The 25,650-nt window shown below is 40.7% G+C and overlaps 1 protein-coding gene and 1 long non-coding RNA gene across 13 annotated transcripts in view; one reads left to right on the top strand and one right to left on the bottom strand.

The window, feature by feature from the left end:
• The window catches only part of ADAMTS17 (ADAM metallopeptidase with thrombospondin type 1 motif 17), a 144,214-nt gene that overhangs the window by 19,297 nt on the left and 99,267 nt on the right, over positions 1–25,650 (bottom strand). For all 3 annotated transcript variants that reach the window (XM_015873158.3, XM_015873159.3, XM_032446811.2), the window contains 5 exons: positions 20,171–20,328; positions 16,419–16,578; positions 14,704–14,839; positions 3,109–3,313; positions 913–1,065 (listed from right to left, as the gene is read on the bottom strand). In XM_015873158.3, coding sequence (XP_015728644.3) covers positions 913–1,065; positions 3,109–3,313; positions 14,704–14,839; positions 16,419–16,578; positions 20,171–20,328 — 812 coding nt within the window. The remainder of the gene's footprint in view (positions 1–912; positions 1,066–3,108; positions 3,314–14,703; positions 14,840–16,418; positions 16,579–20,170; positions 20,329–25,650) is intronic.
• On the top strand, positions 940–13,887 carry LOC107318864 (uncharacterized). 10 transcript variants are annotated; one of them, XR_014934278.1, is made up of 6 exons: positions 947–1,078; positions 3,919–4,127; positions 4,226–4,299; positions 8,810–9,018; positions 10,060–10,314; positions 11,940–13,887. It is a non-coding gene; the product is annotated as an uncharacterized LOC107318864 (long non-coding RNA). The 10 variants fall into 10 exon arrangements; XR_014934277.1 differs by lacking the exon at positions 3,919–4,127 and adding an exon at positions 2,130–2,271 and having other exon boundaries at positions 990–1,078; XR_001557557.2 differs by lacking the exon at positions 3,919–4,127 and having other exon boundaries at positions 940–1,078; positions 8,810–9,011.

Below are 25,650 nucleotides of genomic sequence, written 5' to 3'. Positions count from 1 at the left end.
TAGGTCTCAGAATAGCATGAGATTCAGTTGTACAGCTCTAGTTTTGCTTCTGTGGTAACACAGTGGTATACCATCAGACTCTGCAAGCAAGATCTGGATGAGAAGGGCAAATAATTCAGCAGTGTGTGTCCTCAATTAACCTTTGTCTCTGTGTGAGTCTGCTAAGGCTTCCTCATGCTTCTCCCCAGATGAATTCTACTTAACAGTTCTCCCAGACCTTCGAACTTACCACCTGTAGAACAGGAGGTGTAAGTCTCAGCTCTCTTCTTAGCTGAGTACTGATGCTTTGAGGGAGACAAAACTTTCATCATATCCTTTCTGTCTGAGATTTCTCTTTTTCCCAGTGACTAAGTTTCTAATTTGAAATCTAAATACTTAACTGATACACATACTTGAAGAAAGAAAACAACTTCTATTTTCCTTCTAGGCTGCCCAGGCTGGGCATGGGATTCCTCCTTAACTCCCTGCAGTCCTGGCAGATACTGTTCATGAACTTCTGTCAACCTGTCAGCCAGATCAACTCGGAGCTGTTTTTATTTCAGACACGTAAAACAGTTTCAGCACTGCTCAGGAAGTAGCCTTTTAATTCTAAGAGCTGAGCTGATGGATGAATTTTGGCCTGTGGTGAGAATCTTCTTTTTTCAGGTGGAAGTTGTGTGGGTCTAGACATTGAATGGATAAGATGTCCATTAGTACGCATTTTGAACCTGTTTGTTGACACATCCAAAGCCTGTGTTGCAATATTTGGGTCACAAATGAAATGAAAGGAAAGTTTAAATCCCAGCAAAAACTTCAACCAAAACCAGTTAAATGTTTCCATTCCAAATATTTAAACTGCAGAACAGACTGCGCATGGGAGCACTGAACATCTTTGGATTTAGAGAGAAAATACTGTGCACTGCTCACTGGTACCTTAGACCAATCGCCTGTTTTCCACTCGTAACAGCCTGTGTGATCCTCACATTCTTCCTCGTCTCTTGGCCTGGTGGCTGCATCACATTTGCCTTGGGAATTTGTACATGTCACTGTTCTTTTCTGGATCCCTTTGCCACAGTCTGCTGAACACTGCAAACAACAGGTATGTGTTATTATTTCTAGGAATCAGGAAACAGAATTTTTATTTTTGTAACATATTTGAAAGGAAAGTTTAATTTTATGCACACAAGGAAAGCCTGATAACTTGCAAGATTTTACTCTCTCTGACAACGGCTGACTGGAAATTCTGTTTTAGTGGTGAATTTGTCTTGACTAATAGGTGGGATAAAGACACTGTTGTGAAATGAAATGGAGAAATGTTTTCAATAACCAGTTCAGTCACAGTGAATAGATCTACTGGTGCTGACACAGCCATCTATGTGCATGCTACTACACAGCAGCACAGCTAGTCTCTCTGCTCTTCATTTTCATGCTGCTGCAGTGGTTAAGTGAGAAATTTTCTTAAAGAGCCGCTGGGGACAGGTGGATGGAAAAATGATATATGTACAAACTGAGATAAAAACTAACCTTCTCTAGCATGTCAAGTTCTCCCCTTTAGGGGATCGGCATGGAAAAAGACAGCTGAGTTGACACTGAATAAATAGTGAAGATATGAGATATTCTGTGAGGTCTTTTGAACATAATCCAAGAAGCTTCTCCATCCAGGGGGTCTATGCTGGAAACAAGCGCCAGCTTGATATAAATTACATCAAATGGACAAATCTCAGCATGCCTGTCTAATCGTCTTAAAAATACAATCCAGGCAGTTCTGACCTGCTGGCCTTGTTAAGGACATGAATGACAAGCGTTTATGAGCTGGCAAGCAAACAGACATGCCTTTAAATACTTCAGAGCACTACAAAGTGACTTCTTGAAAATCTGGGAAACCTTCCACTTAATTTACTATGTGCTGCTCATGGCATGACCGCCTCACGGATGTAACATCTTTGTAACAAGCACAATCGTATAGCTGTGCTAGATAGCAGGATGAATTCTTCCAGACTTTGCACAATTCCAGAAACTGCTTTGCTGGAATCCTCAAAATGCAAGAATTGCCAGAGAGCCAACACTGGAGCTCCCTAAATAGTACCTTAAAGCCATGAATTTGCCCTAAGCAATACAGATTTTCTCATATTAACTATCATTTTCCTCAGCCCTCAGGGTGGACTCCTAGGAGTTGTTCTTGTTCATCTCAAACTACAAAGAACAATATATAAAATCATCCAAATGGTCCAATTTACTGAAAGTAAATCAAACTGAAGTAGGAGTATTTTTCACCATATGAGAAGCCTCTAGGTGGGTTGTACAACTGAGTTTGGGAAAAACACCAACTGTTTATTCTTCCCACCAGCTTTTAAGTCATTCACAGCTTAGTATTGCATTCACTTTTCCTAGGCAGAAGGTTTCCAACAGATCTTTGGTTGTCACATATAAATCACTCCTTTTAAGAGGTTTTTTTCTTTCCTAAAGTCCTCTGTCATTGTGATTTTTTTCTAATGTATAGATTTTAATGAAGCAAAACAAGATAGTCTACTAAGCAATATAAGGATCCCCTCAGTATCCAGTTTAGATAAGCAGGTTTTATTTTATTAACAAATTATTTATTCAAATTCCACAAAGGTTTGTAAATGAGTATCACAACCACAGTTAAGGTATAACTCTTTTATTTGAAGGAAATCCATTATTTTTTTCTACTCGTGTTCCCCAACAGTAGGAACATTCACCTTTTTGCGACAGTCTCGATTTCTGTCATTAAAAATGGATTAAGTGGTACTTTGTCCAAAATAATCTCAAGTGTTTGGCAATAAAAGTGAAACTTAATTTTTTCCACACTGAAGATCGTAATGGAATTTGCTTTGAGAACACACATTTTTGATTGGGGACCAGACACAAATGTGCTCAACTGTTTTTTGTTGTATAACCAAAAGTTCAAAAACACACACAAGAAAATTATAAAATGTTATTACTACTATGGTATTTTTTCCACAATACTGGAATAAAATGGGTTATAAAATACAAATACAGACCTCCACTTCCTAGAAAAACATTCTGTAGCTTGACTTACTCCAATTAAAAACATGATCACAGAAGTACCTAAGATAGTTAAAAGGCTCTCTTGGGTCAAGTTCCTACCTTTGACCACTCTGATGCTTCCCAGATTGAGAGGCAGTCCCGTCCTTCACAGCTTTGTACTGTTGCTGGTTTGTTGCCAAGGCAGTAGAGGTCTCTTGTATTAACATAGGTGCCATTTTGCAGCTGATAAACACAAGTCACTTCCCGATGCTGGACACCTTTCTCACAAGTGGCAGAGCAGGGACTCCAAAGTCCAGTCACCCACCTGGGCAGGAGACACAGAGGGAATATTAATTAAAAAAAATAAAGGGAAAGAAAAAAGAAAAAGGTAGGATAAATTATTATGCTTAACTTAAAACCAGAGAAAGAAGACGTTGGCAACTCTTCCTAGGTTTGTGGGTCCTCCAATGTTGCTATACTGCTGTCAGACTGAGATCAAATACCTTCTGAACCTGAAGCGTGTAGAGCAGAAAGGGGCTGTGTACAAGTGAAAATCTGCTCTTGGCTCCATGCTAGACAGAAATACCATTCACAGCATAAGGACTTTAAAATTGGGGAGTAATTGCCCATGGCCATTCTTAGCAAATCTGAATACTACTTAACTGCTCGGTTAATACAGCATTGCTCCACCAGAAAGGAATCTGCGACATTGATTCAAAGCTGCCATAATTTAGAAGGATGTACCATAACACAAACTGGATGGGAGTACTTACTTATAGGTATTACTTACCTATAACCATAATTCCTCTAAGCTTTAGGATTCATTTAAGCACGTCAGTTGCCTTTTGCTTTCCCTTTGATCAAATATGCTGGGAACAAATATGTGGACATCGTTTTGGTTTGTTTGTTTACTTTGTTTTCTCTTTAAAGGCTCACAGTGCTGTGAGGTGTTTGGGTTCCTCCAGCACAAGGGACGCACTACTGCTACAAGCAGAACCCTGCTGTGGCCATGCACCCTTCTAGCCCAGTGTAAGGCTGACTGAAAGGCTCCTTAACAAGATGCTCTGGCAGCACCACTGTAGTTAAAGCTGGCCTACATGGCAGCGGATAACATGTCTGAGAAGAATCTGAATTAGGAGGTATGCAGAGAGGGACAATTATTTCCTAAAGAAAAGCAGCATCCATCTTCATGCTTCCTGTAATCTGTCAATGAAGAACATGCTCTTTGTAATTACAGGCATTCCTGGATGAAGTGAATGATGGGAACAATAACTGTGTAGGCACTAGGCACCGGAAGGCTATCATCACCAGGTAATTGACCTTTTAGCCTGTTATTTAGGACTGGCATCTAGATTAGTATCCTAATACCATGAATCTTTTACTTGTCACCCAATCCTGGGCTGCCTGTTGTGATAAGGACCTAAATAAGACCACTCAAATACAAAAGCTTGCTTAGAAATATTGTTTGATTTTACTGACGGTTCCAGTAGTCCACAGAGACAACTTACTAGTCACACTTCTGTTGAATGCGCTCCATAACACCTCAAAAATCTAACAACTCATTCTGACATTTGTGAGTGGGGAAAAATCAGTTCAGAACGACTTGCAGAAACATCCTCCTTTGGTGCAATTGGCATGAATTCATTTGCCAGCTGTTGCGACTGATGACCTGCTGTGACAGCACTGATGACAGTGAAGGCAGAAACCAATTGGTTTGAGCAGAACAGGATCAGGAAGGCTGGCCACCTGTCTTTTGTGGAACAGAGCCCCATTCAAATATTTCTTTGCAGTAAAGCAGTTGACACATCTGTGAATTTCTGTTGGCTAAAACAGCTTGCAAGCCACCAAACGTATTTCTCTAGATAGTCATAATGGTGCAAGGCTGTGGCTGAGTGCTTGATACTTTGCTTATGGAATGGGAAGATGCCAGCTGGGTAATTGAATACTGAGACTGAAAGACTGACAAAAATAGACTTCAAGTGCAGAAATCAGTGCTCACAAAAATTAATAGCCAGGCTCCCTCGCTATCAGCTGGGTGAAGGAAACATTCAGTAAGGGCACAAAGGGGGAAAAGTAACTTTGCTTTATGAGCTGAATGTGAGTCACAGGGCCAGGAAGGGTTTCTGTACAGGCTCCACTGAACTAATATTCACTTCAGCACCGTGCTCTCACTGTGATCTACAGCTACTGGCAAAAGAAAAAGGGACTGAAAGCAAAAGAGAAAGATAAAAATACATTCTTGGCAGAAGCTGTCTGTGTGCTTTCATTTAGGATGGGCAGCACACTGCATGCCAACTATTTTCAAGATGCTGTAAGAAGTCAGGTTATAACTTTCCCTTCAGGAAGGAAAATTCCTTTTTCTATTTTTCTTTTGTTACTTTCGTGGAGGGGAGAAGTCACCTCATTTCTACCCCACTCAGTGGTCTCTGCTTAGGGCTACTTCAGCACACAGACACACATAGGTCGGTGAGACAGAAAGAACAAGTATCATCACCGTGAGAAGACTGCACAAAGCATCAGTCAAAACCTAGAGAATCAACAGAAAGCTATGGCTGAGGTCACCTCTGATCTAGTCTGTGGTAAAGATGTGATCACCCCCAGCATTTTCATTAGAGTGGTACCCACATGGCCAGCTTCAACTACACATTCAATACATCCCTCCTTAATCCTAGCCTGAATTCACTGATGGGTACAAAGAAGATGGGCTACACTATAAAGGACCTCTGAAATCTCACAGCCTACTCCATCCTAATGGTGAAATTATCACTTTAGTGCCTGGAAGGCAGTAAAGATTTTTTAATCACTCTGACAAGACTTCAACAGCATCCTACACTACCAAGCAGAAAAGACAAAAGATGAGCAGTTAAATGGTTAAATACAAAAATTCCTGTCAGTTTCAGAATTAGTAAGGAAACATGCAGCATGGTATTAGTAAAATTACTATTTGCAAGTAATATTTAAGCTGGTAAGACAAACAAGATGCACAAATAGCAGCACATCATTGTTACTACTGAATTACTCTACATTTTCCTCTTTATACCATTATTACACCTTTTGAACACCTCTAGATAAATGTAAGAATGAGACTTAACTTTCATTTTCAAACAAAGTTTAAGTATTTTTCCTATGACAACGTCAAAAATAATTCCAGTGTTCAAACACAGAACACCAAGTCGCTCTGTGTTATTAACCAAGCCACTGAAGGCTGAACACTAAGCCATGTGTATCATGTAGACCATTTGGCTTTATCCACATTTTTTTTTCCTTTCTTTTCTGTAATCTTACATCTATGGAAGATCCAAGGGTCAGATGATCCCTGCTGGTGGTTAGATTTATGAAGAAGGTGGTAAGCTATTAAGTAGAGATTTTTTAACCCAGAGTGGCTGCCTTTCTAAGCTAAAAAAATGCACAGTAGGATCTGTTTTTCTCTAGCCTCAGATGTCTGGGATGGGCAGAACATGCAATGTGAGAGGGCTGTTTTAAATCTTTATCTTCTGAGTCTTCCTCAACCTCTGACCTCTCCGTATCTCTGTTGAGGAATTGGGAGTTCTTCTCATCTGCTTTTGCAACAACCATCTGGCAGGCCCCTGGCGCAAACGTGAAATATCTTTAAGAGGTTCAGTTCATCATTTGATCTTCGTACAGTCTGGATTAGTCATTAAGGTTGGATTATTTATTCTACCTACTTGCCTAAGACTCCCACATTTTCTATGAAAAAAAAAAAAAAAAAGGAGGAGTTAACAACACTATGTATATGAACCCAAGGGAGATGAAACATCTGCAAATGACTACCTGCAGCTAAGGATTTGGGAAAACATGCCATGAAGAGAGTCGAGGCTGAAGGATGAGGTGGATAAGTGCAATCAAAAGACGTGGTCACTTGTCAGAGATTTGTAACCTCGGAACAAAAAGCAGTTGCATGTTCTAGGATAAATACTGCAGCTCGTTAGATTTCACCTGCTTATTTCTGACTTCAGCCCTGCATAAGACTGGTGCCTGCAGGTTGGTTCTGTTCCACTAACTGAACATCCGCCACACATTTGCACATGTGCTCACACCCCCACAGGGACTGTGTTACTTCTGTTCCCTCCCAAATGCTACACTGAAATTCATTTCCTTGCTTTGGTAGTAACAGTTTGGATTTGACCAAAGATACATTTGTAATAACGCTGATACTTCTATTTTTAGTAAACCTGCTTTTTTGATCACTACTATTAGTTCAGAGCCTACTCTACCACTGAATTAAGTATCAGAGGACATTTTTTGGTACTAAATGACATGGATGATTTGAAAAAGCACATGTAACCGATACTAATCTAAAGCAGTGCAATTTGAGCACTTTAACACTTTGTTGTTCGCTTTTTGGTTCAGCATAGGTTGTTGAGTTACTGTGCAGGTGGGGATCACTCTATATTTAATTAGAACTGGTTGTCTTTAGCTCCAGTCTGTGATGCAAAATGATGTTGAAGTTGCTGTTATTTTTCCAAGGCACCTGGATGAAACTGTGGCTCTACTGAAATCATGCAAAACTCCAACTAACATCACTGGGGCCAGCATTTCACATGGAATAACTGCAGAAAGCAGAACAGGAAAAGATTTCTGAGAATCGGTCACATGAAATTGATCATCAGATGTTTTTGCTTGCAGCTATCAAACTAAGTTCACGCTGGATGAAAGCACTGTTTACAAGTAGACTCTCGACTACCATCAAATGCATCCACTTTGCTATTGTACCTTCCTCTCTCCACACACTTCTGAAACTCTCCCCTACATCTCTGCTATACTGGGGTCAAAGCAATCAGATGAATCCGGGTTTCTGGGAGCAGGTTGTGCCACACCCCGTCACCAGTTGTTGCATCGGGCTATTTTTTTTCTTTGAAAAAAAAGCACAAGGAATCTAGTAGAATAATACAGCTGCTGATGTCGAAAGTAGGACTCCAAGACTAACATTCCTGTCTGATTGCCTTTATAAACAGTGCTCAGTAATTTTCCAGTACAGTAGTCATTCTGCTAGCAGACTTGCCAGCTTTCACTCACACAGATTTCTTTCTTTCTTTAGTGATTATCATTTTGACAGCTTCATTTCTTGAAATTTCCCATTAGAAAATTGATCAGAAGGCACTGTTTTTTCATTTATCTGCACTTCTTTTTTAAATCAAACACTCTGATTCTCCCTCCTCTCTCCCTCAGACGGAGCAGATCACTGTTTCCAAAATGTCAGTGTGGCATTAATGTGATGAGTTGTCCTTGTTTGCAGCTGCTTCACTGCACTAAGGCACAAAATATCAGCATGTTAAGAGACCTTTTGTAGTGATATCCCCCTGTTCCGATCCACTCTTGGTGTGCCTTCGGTGGGCCAGCTGGCACCCAGCTCCATTACCTGCCATTCAATGAAGGCTGTGCAGGATATAAGTAGCATGAAGAGCATTACCACAGGCTGCAGTAGGGGTGAATTTCACCCCTAATTAAATATTTTGCTAGATTATCCTGCTAATCCCTTTCTGTGGGTAAGGATTATGCTCAGCCTGAAGTGCTTCAAACCAAAGAGGCACAGATCATTTAACATTTTAAAACAACACAGCATTCAAATGTAAGGTTGTTGAGTCAAACTGTGTAACTGTGATGTAAGCCAGCCAGGGTGTTTACATCAAAGCTAAGAAACCTGTCTCATGACTCCACGTGAAAACCAATGCCAAACAAACTTCAATTCCAGCCAGCCATCTTAAATTATTTGATGTAAATGCATTTACCAGTAGCCAACAAGCCCTCCTAATTTTATCCTCTGCTTATTCCCAAACCTTTTCTCTTACTTCTTTTCCAGAATTGCCTCAATGAGCTGAGTTGCTGGATTTCCTTGGAAGTATCTTTTTGTCTTTCAGTAACAAATTAACTCCTGACTACCTGTTGCTTAATGAACTGCATACAACCCAGAGTGCATGTGATTTTGTCTCCTTCTAGTGGATGGTGATAACCAGATGTACCCACAATAGGACATCAGCTACTCACATCAGCTACTCACAAGGGTACCCAGTTAGTACCATCTTTCTGTTCTACAGCATTTGGCTTTGTCTGCAACCCTGCTCGAGCCCGGGGCAGTGTCCCAAAGAGCAGCCAGCAGGGCGCAGCATCGCCTGCTTGCTCAGCCTGCAGCCACTGGGTCCTGCACCGTGTCCAGCACAGTCCTGGCAAATTCATTAGACTGATTTGAGAAATCCCAACTCCAATTTTGGGAAGTGCTTCAAAATGAGCTCTTACGTGGTACCTCCTTGGATCAGAGGGTGCTAACATTACTATTTATGCCAGATTTCCAGCAGGCTAAAATGATTTGAAACCATCCCCATAGCTATTCCTTTTTTTCTTTTTTTTTTTTCATGTAACCAAAATCAAAACACACAGAAGGGAATGTTGCCTAGCATAAGGCACAGAGAAGGTTTTGAACTCCATTCCATTTGATCTTAAGGATGATAAAGATTTGTTCTGGTTCCAAAAGAATCTGAAAACACTGATGAAAGGACAAACTTGTTAAATACACAGCATCCACTCTAGCTCTGTCCCTTAACATGCACTCCCAATATGTCCCTCCTATTCAGTATAATTTCTATATAGCCCTGTGAGTAACTTGTTAGTTTTCTCAAGGAGTTTTCCACTGGAGAGCCCTCCCAAATTTTTTGGCATGTTGTTTTTTGTTGGTTTTTTTGTTGCAAGACTTTCACCCCACAAAATAAAATTGATACTTTCCTGCACCTCATTTACGTGTGATGATAACACAAATAAACGTGGTGCAAACTGATTGGAATTGAGGAGACTAGACTGAGCACAGCAGGCAGATGGACTGATCTGACTACAGCCCAGGCCACGCTACTCCAAAAGAATTTCCCCTGTAACTGCCAGTGATCAGCATCATCCCTGGGCTGGTGACCTGACTGAGGTCCGCTGGCAGGCACTGTCAGCCCTCACACACTAAGGCAAAGCATGCTCTGAGTGGTCACTAGCCTTTTGGGCAAGCATGCAAGGTGCTGAACCAGCTGAGGCCTTGTCTGACTCTTGTAACTGAATTCATTTTATATGCAGCAGGAATCACTGTGGTGCATGAGCCTTTGGACAGCATAGTGTTGGATTCTTGCCTGCAGATGGAAAAGTGAAAGGGGACTAGAAGAAAGAAAGAATGAAAGAAAGAAGCGATCCGTATAACCACAGGCCTGACCTCAGCAGCGTGCCAGCTTTTAGAACAGATTTGGAGGGAAACAACAATCAAGGATATGGTGGTAAATGGAAAACAGGAAAAATGCAACATAGGCTTCCTCCAGGCATCCCAGGCTAAAGTAGGTGGGTGTATTTCTTTGATTAAAGTAACTGCTTTTCCAGACAGTGGAAACATGGTAGATTTAATTGATTTGGTTATCAGTAAAGAACTCCTGCTGCTGCACTGGAAATGCTTAAGCAAGTTGGAGAAACTGGCCACATGCAGGAAAACACGTATATCAATGTGCACGGTAGGTGACAGTCAGCCACAGTGCAACGCTGTAAAGGAAGTATCAGGTATGAAGGGAACTCAGATCAATTACCAGTGGACTTCCTGAAAGCACTTTCTTTCTTGAAATACACTGCTGACAGTACAAAGTCTAGAAGCACTGTCAGTGTTGTGAAGAAATGGGATATCATAGAAGATAAACTGAACAAACTTGAGTACTGCAATAAAACAGGGTCTGGTCACCTATGTACTCGCACAATGCAAGTAATTTAAGTAATTAATTATGGCCTGAGTGCAGAACACGACCAGGGTGACAAAGGGAAGTGAGAATCCATGGACAGTGTCTCATCCAAAAAGTTGTTAGAGAAAATTAATGGATTTAGCCCAGCAAAATGATAGAAGATTAACTGGTTTGCTGTATCACAAGGCACATTTAAGCATAAAGAAAAGAGCAAGTGTGGGAGAGTACTACATAAGCAAATAAACAGACCTGATGCAAGAAAAAGGACAATGAAGGTTGGAAATAAATGATCTTGACACACACGAACAGCAAGGTCACAGAGGAGTCTTCCAGCAAGGGAAGTAGACTGCGGAGCAAAATTATTTTATGGAAACTAGTGTATAACATGCCTCTAGTAGCACTAGAAAACGAACCCTTGGACTCAGAGATGCTTTCAAGTCCAGAACAGTGAAAATAAGGACTCAGGTCTGCTATGGTTTTCTGCAGATGAAGGCAGGGATTTCTGGCTATTCATGCTGCTGTTAAGTATCTGTGTAGGAACAGCACATATTCAGCAGGTCCCTAGAAGGACTCAACCTCTATTTAAATCTGTTACAGCAAAGACAAGGAAAATTAACAGTGTTTGCATACAGACCACAGCAAGTCTAACAGTTGGGGAATTTCACGTGTTTTTGGTTCTTTTTCTGCTTTAGAGGGGAGCATTTTCATATCCATAAACCCAACCATGCATGCTGAAGTGTGTGGCCACTGGCCGACCTATGTTTTCAGTAATAACAGCTGATGTGATCTGTGATTTCTGAATCTTGTGCCAACATGAGTGCTGGGCTTGCCTATATATTTGGGTTGGTGTTCAGTGTGCTGGAAGCAACCCATACGCACCGCATGCAAGAATCCAGATTCCATCTGGTTACAGCAGGGTTTTGTAAAAAAAATATCTAAAGAGCTAGGCAAAGGATTAGAATAAAGAGGTGCTAATAGGGTGCAGTTGGGACAGGAAAGGAAGCTGTAAAGAATTTAATGGAAAAAGAGGGTCAAGGAACATAAAAAATAAAATAAGAAGAAAAAGAGGCATTTTTTTAAAAGGTGAAAGAGTAACAATAATAAAGAATGAAAGATTCTTTTTTTTTTTTTTTTGCCAGTTTCAACAAAACTCTTCAGAAAATTCTGTTCTCTGAAATTTGATTTCAAAACATGCCAGTATATCCAACCCCTTATTTCAGCCTGCTTTGTGTTTTTCAGATGCTATGTTGCAGTTGCAGAGCTCTGATCTCCTTGGCCTCACCAAACTACTGTCCCCTAAACCTACGTTATTTGGCTCTCCCAAGAGGTGGCTGAAGTTCAAAGGGATGTATAATTTGCAAAGCACTTTGAGATCATGCTGGAAGAAATACGCTGTTATTAATATCGTACACTTTTTTTCTCTCCAGATCATTTTATATATAACGTAGATTATTTTTTATTTTTATTACAATCTCAACATCAATAGCCCCGTCTGTCTCCTCCATTTGTATGACATGATCTCACTCCATTCCAAGGAGTTTGCAGACCACATTATAAACGAATTAAGAGAAGATGCAAAGAGTGTGGGATAATGAATTAAAGTCACACAGCACACCCAAAAATGAAACAGAGACCAAGAGTCCAATGACTGTGTCCTGGGTTCTGGCCATTACACCTTTCCCCAGAGACAAATTCTGTGTAAGATGATTCCCTTACATTTTGAGTAAAAGCATAAACGTATAAAAAAATGCACAAAACAGAGCAGACCTACAGCTGAAAGGAAAGCATTATTCTTTCTTCTGCTCAGGTAAAGGGCTTAGGTCTGAGTGGGAATGGGAAAGGGCCTTATTGTAACAAGATGCTACAGCAATTTTACTTGAAACCTGAAAACAAATTCAGGGTTTATTAAGAAAAAAAAATAGAAGAAAAAAAAAAAAAGCATTGACATGGTGAAAGAGAATGGTTTCTTTAAGATGTTCTTGGTCAGAGAATATGCTAAGCATGCATTTCTAATATCTGGGTGGGCAAACGCAAATGGAAATTTAAATTCTACAGAGGCACAGAGAATGTGCTTCTTGAAAATGTTTCCAGTCAAAAGCGTGTTATGTGTGAAAGTGTGGTCTACACAGAGGGAGTGAAGGAGTGTGGTCTGTCAGATCATCGGCAAGCATTTTGTGGCCATTCTGGGTACTAAGGACATTTGGTATTGACTGTCACTGCTCAGACAACAGAACGTTGCTGTGCAGGAGCTAATTAATTCCTGAGGAGAGCTGGGATAAACTATGGCTGTAAGTTGCCTGATAGCTCTATACAGAAGAAGAGACACCTTGGAACAATATTAAGTGCTGGACCTGAATCTGCAAAAGAACACAATTTGGATACCGTAACTTGTTTGGTCCTTTCTCAGCAGGTTGTGTGCTGTTTTACTATCTCCCTATGTGGTGGCAAAAGCTTTTAGCTTCTTCCCAAGCTTTTTTACACCTCTAACACCTGGAGACCCTTCAAATGACCTCACTGATTCACTCCAGTGTCTTCCCAATGTATTTTTAAAAAGTCTAAAAGAAATCCTTTGTGCCAAGACAGAAACACAAGCAGATGCTCCTTGTTTCAGTCTTTCAGAGAAAATGACACGATAGAAATCCCAGCATCTCTGAATTTAGGAAACTTCCTCACAGAAATGACAGTTGTTTCCCTCAAGCTACTGGGAGTTTGGCTCTCCTTATACGCCTAGAAGCACACACAGTATCTCATTATACCTTTCAGTACCACTGAAAGCATTTTGGCCACAATATTGCACAGCTGTAATAGGTGCAGAAACAAAATGAAACCTGAAACAACTCAATCTTATTGATGGATTACCTAACACTAGATTTTCCTGCTTCAGGGCACTTTAATCAGAATGCAGGTCCAATTAGAGGGAAATGTGTTGCTTCTCACTTCCCCTTTTGTTCCTCCCAGCAGGATGAACTTTGTAGGTACATTCCCCTGGCTTCTCTGATTAAACAAGATGCAACAGATAGCAAATTCCTTTTAACAGGCCCTTGTAGATATTCATGAACTTTATTCTAAGTTCACTTTGTGTTCTAACTGCTACCCAAAGTGGATGGTCCACTTTAGTCTGCAACACTAAGCACTGCTTGTGAGCAAGAGTGAAATTTTTTGCTAGCAAATAAATAGAACAAATTAACTTGTGGTCCCATGTTTTGTCATTCTGGGCAGAAACTTCACCTTTTATACATTGCATAAAAAATTAACATGGCTAAAAATGCTTGTCAAATCAAAAAACAGTGCTTTTAAAATTATTTTTACTACTATTTACTTCCTACTATTAGAGCTTAATTACTACTACTGAAGCAGAAAACCATCCATTGCAAGAGGAAAGCGTAGAAAACATGTTTCATTTTAAGTTCTTGACTTCAGCAAAATTCAAATTTGCCTTCCAAACTATGCAGGTGTTGCTAGACAAATTTAACACCAAGAAGAAATGCTTCTTGCCTGGAGACTCCCAGTCTGAACTACTCTGCTAATACAGATCAGACATGCAAGAGAGCAGGCAAGCTATAGTAGCTTAAAGGTTGCAGGTTGTTCAGAAGTTTTTTTGGTAGCACTGTGCACCAATTAATCAGACTCTACTTTGTGCTGGTTTAAAACAAAGCAAAAGTTAAATATAAAGTCACTGCTATCTTGTCTGGCTTTATACTGCAAGCTGCACTTATCTCCCAGGAGACATCCAAAAGGAAAAGAAAAGAAAGTCATCCTCAAACAATGCACGCAGGCAGTTGCATGGAATCTGGACTTACTGGCCATGCATTAAATGGACTCTGAGGTAATAAAAATCTGATCTGTTCAACAAAAGGAAATGAACATTACAGCTGGTTGCTGTGACTAACAATGTGTCCCAGCGCTTTTAGGCATTTTCACCATGTTCACCAGATGGAGACTTTGGAAATGGGTGATTTGTGAAGAAAAAGGATATTACCATTTATTATTTTTAACTCCTTACCGTGACTGGCAGGGGTGTGTGTTACATTTCCTGACCTGGGGCTCAGGGCGATTCACTCGTTGGCAGTCACTGTCATTCACCACTGTCATGGTCTTGTTAATAATCCGAGTACAGGACACAATTGTTTTCCGTTCACCTACAAGTCAAATAAAACACTACTTTGAAATACATGAAAGGCAGTGACTTAGAACAAAACCATGCCAACTCATTAATGAGATTTACCTACTACCTTTACAACATGCAATCTATACAGACGTACAAACCCTGTAAGCAGTCTTATCTTCCAGTTCTGTCTTACCTTTATGTGATACTTTCATTTCCCCAAGAAAACATACAAGTCTCTTATAAAGCTGAATAGAAACTAGACTTTATCTTTCTAGTGTTTAATGGGAAAAAAAATACTGAAAACAACTTGTTTTTATTTCTGGTTCATCCTTCACATTTTACAGTGTACCGTAACCACCTAGGGCTACGAAAACTGGAGTAGCACAATCATCTGCCCCTCATAATGACAAGACAGTTGTACCTTGCTGCTCCTTGCACACAAAAAATTAGGTTGAAAAGAAGGAAACAGACTTCAAGAGTGATAACCTGGGCTTGTTTGTATTTCACAAAGAGGTAAAATTAACTCACCAAAATAAATTATTTCTGATCTTCCTGTCTTTCCAGATCTGACACCTGAAAAGTCCTGCTACTAAGAGACACCTTAGGAGTAGTCAGCTTTTCTCACATAGACTATTTCTCACGCATCAGCACTTTCCTTGAGATAGCACAAGTATGACACTGGATCAGCTTTCCACTGTGTGACAGCAAGAAAGCTCTGTCATGGGGCAGCATGACAGCAACCAGATATGACAAAGAAAATGTTATCCCTACACTATGTGACTACACCTGACTGCATTTTGGTTTCTCAGCTTCCCTCCTTGTAACTCTGAATTCACAACAAATTGAGTTCATGATTCATGATTTCAGGGCAGTGAACTTGCAAATGTGAAGATGAGCACTATCTTCCTGTGTGATAAAGTACAATAAATAACTCAGCCTACTTGTAAAGAAAAGCTGGCCAGAGTGCAGGGAAAAAACATCTATTTTCATCTGGGAAAACACTACTTCTTCCAGTACTGAAAATTCAATGGACAGTGACTGACAAACCAGTCTCTGGCCTCACAGGCATCAAGTTCCCCCAGGGTTTCAGTAAAACTCTTTCACGGATCATCTGAAAAGCATGATTTGCAATGTGCAAATGTATGCCCAGAAAGTCCACTGCACATTAAGAGGATCTAACACAGTCTCCAGGCGTTGTCACAGCAGCACTGTCCCTGTCTCATCCCTGGGGAAGGAAGTGTCTTTAAGAGAACATGCCTGAACACCTGTGAGAACTCTACTCCAAGAATGTGACAGAGATTTGAGATATGAGGCTGCACACAGCGCCTTAAGCCATCCACGGAGCACTAACCCAGGTGCAGTTCCAGCCTGGAGTAGCAAGCCGACAAAGCAGCGTCCCTGCCAAAATGCTGGGTGAAAATTAACTGCGGGGATGGAGACGAGCTGGGAGAGCTGGTGAAAATGAGCTCTCATTTGAATTCACTATTGTAATATACATTACCATGGCCAGTTTCCTTCATGCTTTGGCAACACTGCCTTCTGCAGGCACCTCTAACAGCTGATGTCTGCAAACACTGTATGAGTCCCACCGAGCTTCCTTACATCCTTACCTCCTCCACACTGCACACTACACCCTTCCCATCCGCTGTGCGTCCAGATGTATAATGAATCCTGTTGCTTTTCTGGCTCACTTCTGTTTTCAGCAGTATAGTTTACAGGAATGGTGTATTCGTAATGAATTCCATAATTCTGGTCATGAAATAACAGCACCTGGTTCAGCAAGAAAAGAAAGACTGTTACAACACTGTGAGCTGGGAAAGTCACCAGAATGTGGGGACAATAATGCTAGAAACGCTGTCTCAGGCCAATACTTCTGTAACGTAAATACTTCATGAAAGGCAACCAAATCTTTACCTAGGGACCTGAAATTTCAGTAGTGTTGGCAATATGGGGCATCTCTGAGATGCACAAACTGCTCATGATTTATATTTAAATGTCCAAACCTGGAATTTGGTTCAAAATTATTACTCTAGTGTAAGACTCAAATGTGATCAGCAGGCCACCACCTGAAGAGAAATAGCAAGACAACAGGAAGCACTAAAGCAACAGTTTTCATATAACTGTTTATATTTCATATAAACTAGTCACATAAACTAGGCATATATTACACATACTCATATAAACTGTAACTATTTATATTTCATATAAATAGAGCTATTCTAATGAGTGTCTAGAGTTAAAAAGTCACTCATCAGACCTGTCCTATCTTCGTTTTCCAGAAACCAGGCTGTCTCCAAGTCTCATGAACAGACTCGGGCTTCTGGTTGGGGCATTTAGTAGAGAACGGGAAAGTTCTGGATGAATGTGGTACAGTTTACAGATCAGTTCAGCCTGCTCTATCCTATCCTGCCTGAAAAGTGGGGATTGAACAAAATAATCTCCAGTTATCTCTTCCAATGTCAACCATTCTGTGGCTCCAATTCTACAGCTGCAGTATTTACTGCTGCAGTTGAGTGGGGTGGCAGCAGTTCACAGTTTGATGGCAGAAGAGTTTATTAACACATCTAAAAGCACAACTTGATTCTTCTCAAAGCAAAACCAGTGAACACTAAGAAAACCACATGCCTCCTGGGCAACGTGGCACTTAAATTGAAGGAGACTATTCTTGCTGACAAGCTGCAGGAGCAGGATTTTATTGTCTTAGAAGCCTGAGGACGGCAAGAAAGGCTCATATCATCCAGCTGCTGGCAGCATATATATTTTTGTACCCGTGCACATTTCTGGTGGTTGGTGAAACCCGCTTTCAGCACCAAGCTGATTACTTCCCATGGAGTCACTTGTGATGTATGTCTCTAGTATTATTACACTGAAAATCACTGCAGAAACTGCAGAGGAATGGAGAAAAATGCTTAACTTTTCTCCAAAGGCAAATGACAGGTCTGGTCCTGTTCTGATTTAACTACTGAGCTTCATTTGGCTCCCATTTCCACTGGCTTAAGTCAGAAGTCACTTGAAGACACCCAAAGAGCAGTACGAGGCCCACAAAATCATCTCACTCCCAGCAAGTGAATGCTGGGAGGCAACCCAAACTCGGCACTTGTCAGCTGCTCTGTGCAATGCAAAACTTCACTTCAAAAAATACCTTCAAAAAGATGCAGGGAACAAACATATGGTTTTGACTCAGCTATGTAGGGATCCTTACTACCAGAACTGAATGCCAAGGTAGAAGCCAGGTGAATGCATTTTTATTTTCTCCACAAACCAAACTATCAGGTAGTCAGCAGCAGAGAACTCAAGTACTGCTCTGGCTTTCTTTAACTGTATGAGATACAAACAGCTTGTTTTACAGAATTGATCTGTCGGCCTTGTCTAAAGCATCTTTATGCTTTGGGAGTGTCTGGTTGTCCTGTGTTGCCAAAAAGAGATCTATCACAAGCCTAGCTACACAAACATTAATTTCTCCAAGAAATATACTTACAGCAATGCACTTGGAGAAATGCCTCAAGTACTAAAAACCAGCCCCTAAAAAGAAATCCTTATTATCTCAATATGGGAGCAAGACTAGTGAATCTAAAAGCCCATATGAAATCAATTTAATGCAATTTTGTAGCCATATATAATTGGTGTGTGTGTACGTGTGTATAATTGGTTTCAAATGCAGGTCACAATGGATTGACTGAAGCTTCTGGCTCTTTGTCAGGCCAGTGTATTCCACCACTGTTTGAACAACAGTTTTCTATTTAGAGGCAAGTGGTAACCATCCTGCCACTCCTGCACTGAAACCCACTACCCCAAATCAAGGAAAAGATTAATATCTGATCTGAAGCAAAGACTTCACGCGTGCTTTGTTTATGACTGGCAGTGATTTTAAGCCATATATATTTTTTTAATGGTCTGGTAGCTTTTACTTTCCTCCTTTTTAATCATTTCAGGAGGAAAGATGAAGAAGGAAAGTTTCCTCTGCTCATATCTGCTGAAAATGATACTCACAGAGAACCTCTTCATCACTAATTTCCTATGTTGTTTACTTACTCCTTAGTAAAGGGGAAACAGAATTTCTTTAAAAGCAGACATCTACTGATGCTGAAGTTTGAAAAAAGCCAGTACAAGGTTTTACTGCAATATGCCTCAACCAAGCAATGCTCTGGAAATTTCCTAGAGCTGGCAAAGAAATCCTGCACAGCATCTTCAGAAACAGTACGTTTTTCTTACATGAGGTTAGGAAGATCTTGCAAGAGTAAGAGCTGTGAGATGTTTTATGATGAATGCTAGTGATTCAAAAAAATCCAGTGAAGACAGAAAGAGATTTCTGATATTTAGCAGCATTGAAGACAGCATTCATTGAACAAATGACAGATGCAAAGAAAAGAAACAGTACACAGAAAAATGTAATTGGATAATAAAGTCACTGGAAACAGTGCAAAGATTAAAATACTCTATGTTTGTATGGAAACCTCTCTCTTGAAACTGAGAAACCTTATGCAAACTTTCAACTAGTAGCATATGTGAGACAGGCATTATTACAGCTGTCTTACAGATAGAAACATCAAGGAGCTGGCCCACAAACCACACCATCACCCACTAGAAACAGGACTGGGACTACACTCCTATTCTTCTCACCCCTGTGGACTTCCGACCTGTGTTCTCATACAGCAGCTATAAGATTGTTTATAAAATGACAGGTGAGGTTAACAGAAGGACATCAGCAAAACTTTCAAAAACAGCTTAAAACACATACAAAAATAAATAAAGAAGGAACATTTCTGTGTGCAACATCACTACAAATTCACACCTATCATCTCTATATGTAAAACGTACATCTGTTAGAGAACAACGTGCATAAAAATACAGAATATTACAGAATCATTTAATGGTTTGGATTGGAAGGGACCTTTAAGTTCATCCAGCACCAAACTCCTGCTATAGGCACCTCTGTCTAGAACAGGTTGCTCAGAGCCCAGTCCAGCCTGGCCTTGAATGAATATGCTTTGGCATCAGCTAAGAAGGAAATTTGGTAAATATCTGCCTGTGTCTTGGTGCGTCCATGAAGTAAAGAAGACTCTTGTAAGCCTATGTTCTGTAGAATGGATATGTCACATTGCCTGATGAGTTACAGGAATGCTCTGTACCAGAGATGAATGTACTAGGACACTGTATGTTCTTCCAGAATAGAGTTCCAGTTATTTTTAGTAGTGAAATGGGTTTCTCTAGACCCTCCAATACTGCAAAAGAATTCAAGAAGCACTACAGCACATCTCTATGGAACTCTAATGAGGAAACAATCAAAACTTAACTTTCAGCTAGGATATAAACCCTTTAGGTTGCATCACTTAAGAAACACAAACAAAGGATATAAAGTTACCATCAAGTGCAGTGGTATTTTAGTTGGTCCTTTGGCAGAGATTTTCTCCCACAGACCCCTTCGCACGTATCGGACAGTAGTGCCTGCGATCTGAAACTCACCAGGAAGCTCAATTTTCCAGTCGCTGTTAATGGATCTCTTACTGGAATCTTTTAAAGCTGGAAAGAATCAGATATCAGGGAATGAAATGAAAGCAAATCAATAATTACAACATAGCCTATTGACTGAGTATATTGACTGAGGACTGAGCTTCTTTCTCAGCCTAAATGCAAGATGCAGTAACTTTATAAGACACACTAGTTTAAAAAAAAAATTAAGTATATTTTTAATCTAGAACTAAATCTCACAACTCTTCCACTATTTGATCTGTTTAAGGAGTCTGCTTGATAAACACACACATTCATGGCATGTTGTTGAATTTGGTTACATACACAGTCCTTGGCAAAGGAAAGCTTGCATAAGTGAGATGATTTTCTTAGACTTTCATTGTAGATTTAATTTGGATTTAAAAGCATGACTAAAATACTACAGCACTGTATTAACAAGCAAGACCTGCAAAGCAGAAGTGGCTAGGAAAATACAAAATTTACAGAGCCATTTTCCTTACACAAGCTAAGCAGAATACAGACTGGGGACAGACAGCATAATTAAAGAACATTTACTCAGAGACATAAGTCTCTATTATGCTAGATATGATAGAAGTGCCTCTGCGCATCAGTAAGAACAACAAAGGAAGCCCTGTAAGATGAATACCGAACAGGAAAGGTAGCTCCAGTATTGTGTCCTTTCTTCCAGAACACCACTGCACCAGCAACACTGATATTCTCTAAACACTCGAACTCCAGCCACATGCACATAATCTTACTGTGAGTTGTCAGTACAAGTTCATTTAGGGATTTTCTATGTTATCTACATTACAATGGAAGCAGAGTTATTCAGATGTCTGTGTGATGCATTGAGGGAAGAGAAAATTGGCAGACCATCCTGCAATAGAGAGAAAGTCTCAGTGCCCTTTGTGGAAATCAGCATACTATGATCGAATTTGCTGTGACATCAGACAGAATAGTCTCTGTCTTTTTCAGTTACCGGGTTTCCTTAGTTCAAGGTTAACTGTGTCCTTTGGCCAGGCCTTTAAAATGGTGTTTTTTTAACCTCCAGCATTTCCAGCCTATTTTCTTCTCTTCCAGTAAAATAATACAACTTTGGCTCTCATTTTACTGAGTGTATTCTCAGGAGGTAAAAGGAGCTGATTTAAAGACTTCAAATGGCAATAGGAAAATCTCCCATTGTCATCCCTTTGGATCAAGTTCCCAAAGCCGGCAAATCCTTCCAGCTGCTCATAGGTTACATATAATTCACTACTATGCTTAGATGATCAGCAACTGGACTTTCTGTCCAACGCACAACACACCTGAATTATCAGTTTGGTCTAATCTACTGCAAGGAGTGTCAGTAGTGATACCGGACCATTCTATAACAACCTTCCTTTTATTCTGGTTGGCCTTTTCTAATATCTTTTATATAGATCCTACAATGAAGACTCTCTTAAGACATGGGAGGTCTTCCTCAAATGATGTTTAAGATGATAGAAATCACTGTTAGTTTCCCCTGTAGGGGACTTCCTGAAGATTGTTCTCCTTGGCTCAACAGCACAAATGCCTGGCACCACAGACCCCAGGGAGGCTATGAAAAGCAGGAGCAGACAACTCAAGTGACTTCAGAGTGGGGAACCATCCTCAGCTTCTTCATGCTGTTCCAATTATGGCACACATACATGTTTCCCAGGCACCTGAGCATTGTCATCTGTCCTATTAAAATGATCCCTGTCATAGTTCATAGCCAAGTCAGCATGATTTCACCCAAACAACTCCTATCAAGTGCCAATACTTTCCATGGTCCCTTCCCAACAAGCAGCACACACACAGCCCCTTGCTCTACAGGCTAAGAAATGAGTATGATGATGTCCTGGTACTTGCATGCTATGGCAACACAACTCTCTCTGCAGCTTACTTCTATCCTGCTTTGCTCTCCAATCCACAAAGTGCCTTCTGCAAACTTCAGACAGAATTCCAAAGAAGGATTGTTTTCCGCTGCCAAAGCCTACTGGCTTCCAGGCTGATCAAAGCAGCCATCACACTGGGTTTGAGGAGCTGTGAACATGACAAATCAAAGCTGTGGATGAGATATAACTATCTCCACAGCAGTACGGCTGACTAGTAAAAATATCACGGCACATGCTCCCAAGAGCATACGAGAGCTTGAATAACAAACTATGCTTTGGCTCTAGCTCATCAAAGGGAAGCAGCCTGCTAACAAAAAAAAAATAATGTTTCATATTTGTGCATCTCTCTTCTGAGAAAGGTTTGATTTTGATTGTTGCAGGCACTGTTCCCCAGATGACTGAGTAGAAGGAAATAGCCCCAAAGTTACTTCTTGAGAACTGTAGGAGTTACATTGGAGAGTGCAGAGTGTTCGCTGCTGTCTGTATTCACTCCATGCAGGTGCTCCATCAGTAAGGAGCAATTCAGCTACAGAAATCCCATGTCTCTTAGACTCAGGGTACTGATATTTGTCCATTGGCTGTTGTCACAAACAACCACTGCAAGGCTGTCTCTGCCTAGGTACTAATGCACTGTGCTGAATACAAGTTTTTACTCTTACTGAACATTTGTAGTTCTCCTGGGACTCCATGCCTCAACCAGGGCTGCAAAGCACAGCTCTTTCTCCTCACTGTGGGTGTATTTAGGTAGCAAGCGTTCACTTGTACACCTCTAAGCTGTTTCCTGGCTCAAAAGCTGTACCATCGAAGAGCATGAGAGAAAACGAACCCCAGCAACAACCCATAACTTCTTTCCTTGTTGGCTCAAAGACAAGAACTGACCAATCTATTTCTATATCTGGCATCATGTCAGATCTTTATTTCCACCTTGAGTCCCTCCAGCTTGCTTCCCAGTCTGTGGACATACACTGCTGAGGCATTTCCTGTTCAAGGTGGTTTCTAAGCATTTTAGCCAGCCAAGCCAGCCAGCGTGGGTTGCCTGTAGGTGGAGGGAAATTCTTCAGGCACTGCTCCCAGCACATGGAATAATGATTCCAAATTATGCTGGGCTCAATTCCAAAGCACTGTACCCCGTTTTGAGTTGAAATAGAGTCTGATTGGGCTCAATATTGACAGCATAACTGAAATAAAAAATCCTTCCATGCTCAAACCTAGACTTACCATTCATGACTAGGCTATCAAAGTGACTGAAACTTCATTTCCCTGGTCATCTTTTTTTTTGAATGCTCCTGCTATTACTCTTCAGCTGAGGTTATCAAGACATTGGGTATCTTTTCTTTGTGTCCAGATAAAACTCTGAAAAGCTCAGATTGGTTCTCCTGACTAAGAACCAAAGAGCAGAAAGTATTCAGAAGCTTTAAAATGATCAGATTACCATTTACTTGATTCAGTTCTTGGTCTAAGAACTGTAGAATTTTTATCTGTCTTTATGTGATGTACACAGGGGCTAAGTCCCACTCTCAAGTATATGCAGTCCTAACCTTCACCATCTGATGGAGAAATCCCTGCTTAAGTCAAGGTTATGTGGTCACAACGAAGGGCTAGCTCCACATAAGGTTCTCAGTGTTGCAGTTATCTGCCAAAGCCCAAACCTCTGACAACCCGCATAAATCCCACAAAGACAAACAAAAAGGTTGGCTTCCAGAAGACAGAGTATTTGCAAAGCCCAAGGAAACACTGGCACTCATTGTTCCACCAGTGCTTTGCTATGTCAAACATCTTACGTGTAGGCGTAATCCTCTCCCAGCAAGCTGGCTGCAGCATTAGTAGAAATATTAGCAGCAGGAATATATGCTTCCTACCAATAAGTAGTACAAATGCCAATATTTTGACCCAAGGGCAGTTGAATGACATGATTTGTCCTCTTTCTTTCTTTTGAATCTGAATGGAAGCGAATAAAAGCATCTTTCCCAGTGATTCTGTCAGCGTTGATGGTATCTCATGACAGAGAACCAGCAGCACTAGGTCTGAAATCCTAACATGCAATTGGTATGTAAATGTTTTTAGCAGCTTCCAATATTCCACTACTGGATTTTGACATCTCTTGGCTGCAAAGGAGAGGATTATAAGAAAAATAGATGGAAATCAGAAACAAAGGGTCCTAGTATGAGCTTTGCTGCTGACTCCAACACAGACATGACAAAACTTCCCCATTTGTAAAATGGGAGGGCAACAAGCTCTGATTTTCTAATAACAGCACTGATCTGTCCCTGGAAGGAATTCCAACCTTCAGAATACTTTTCTACCCCAAAACCTCACAGCGTCTCCACTCTGAGAAGCTCGCTTTGAGAGAACCAGAACATGAACAAGAGAAACAGTACTTAATACTTTCCAGGCTAAGTGACAGCTGGAACATGCATCTGTTCCAACCACTGCAACAAGAACATCAGTCTGTGGAAGCACTGAAACACTGTTTGATAGGGAAGGCTTTGGTAACGAGCTCATCAAAATCAAGAAGAGCTGAGGTTTGACAATGCAGGTACCTATAAAATGCAAAAACCTACTAAACATAGGAGGAGGTGTGGGAAGAGAAAAGGATAAAAGAAAATTCCAAACACAGCTCCACAGCACAAATAATTTAAGAGATGGCAGAAACCCCCTACTTAAGCATGGTTCACACTCTGAGTGTGAAAAGTATGTTTCAACGCACTGTGTGTTCTGTGCCTTGAGCAACCTTCTTTCAACTCCCTGCTCTGCCACAGACTTCCTGTGGGGATTCAAGGTAATAGAGCATTGGCTTACCAATGACTTAGTTTCCCTAGAAGACTGAAGATAAAGCACTTCATCTATTCCACATTGCCAACATGGAAAAAAACACCACTAACACCGGAGACAGAGGCAGAAGACCAAACTTACAAATGTACACTATAGCTGACTGATTGCATTTTACAAATGCCCTTCCAATCCTTAATCTGAATGATTAGTAGCTGGACAGCTTTACTGATAAACTCTATCTTAAAACAACATTACATACAAGTCTGAGCCCTCACTCAGGGTTAAAACTCTGATTTCCAGCAAAAACAGGTGAAAAAAACCTGTTTCACTCTGTACGAATACAGAATGAGATTAAACTTACAGTCTGCTTGAGAAAACAGAGGCAATGGACTAAAGGCTACAAATAGCCTACCTTAAGAATACAGAATCAGATCTTGAAGACAGCTGCAGGAAATGGTGCAGGCAACCTCAGGTGCCCTGTCCTGCCTCTGTTCCAGTCTGAGCTATGAGCCTTCCTGTCTGCATCTCTGCTGCTTGATTCTTAAAATGTACTGCTCTATTTCCCACTCCTCCATAAGTGCTGTGTGCTCCTAGCAGCCATGCTTACCCCAGTGCCAAGAGCTGCACAAAAAATCCTGCAGCCCACATAAGTGTATTCTCTGGTCCTTCAGGCTGCGCAGGGTCTGAGGAGTGTCGTGTTTTATCA

The sequence above is a fragment of the Coturnix japonica genome, chromosome 14 (genome assembly GCF_054131305.1).
Source record: "Coturnix japonica strain WE chromosome 14, WE-NBRP24, whole genome shotgun sequence".
Taxonomy (NCBI): domain Eukaryota; kingdom Metazoa; phylum Chordata; class Aves; order Galliformes; family Phasianidae; genus Coturnix; species Coturnix japonica.
Note: the sequence above shows the minus strand (reverse complement) of the source record. Positions and strands in the feature narration are given on the sequence as shown.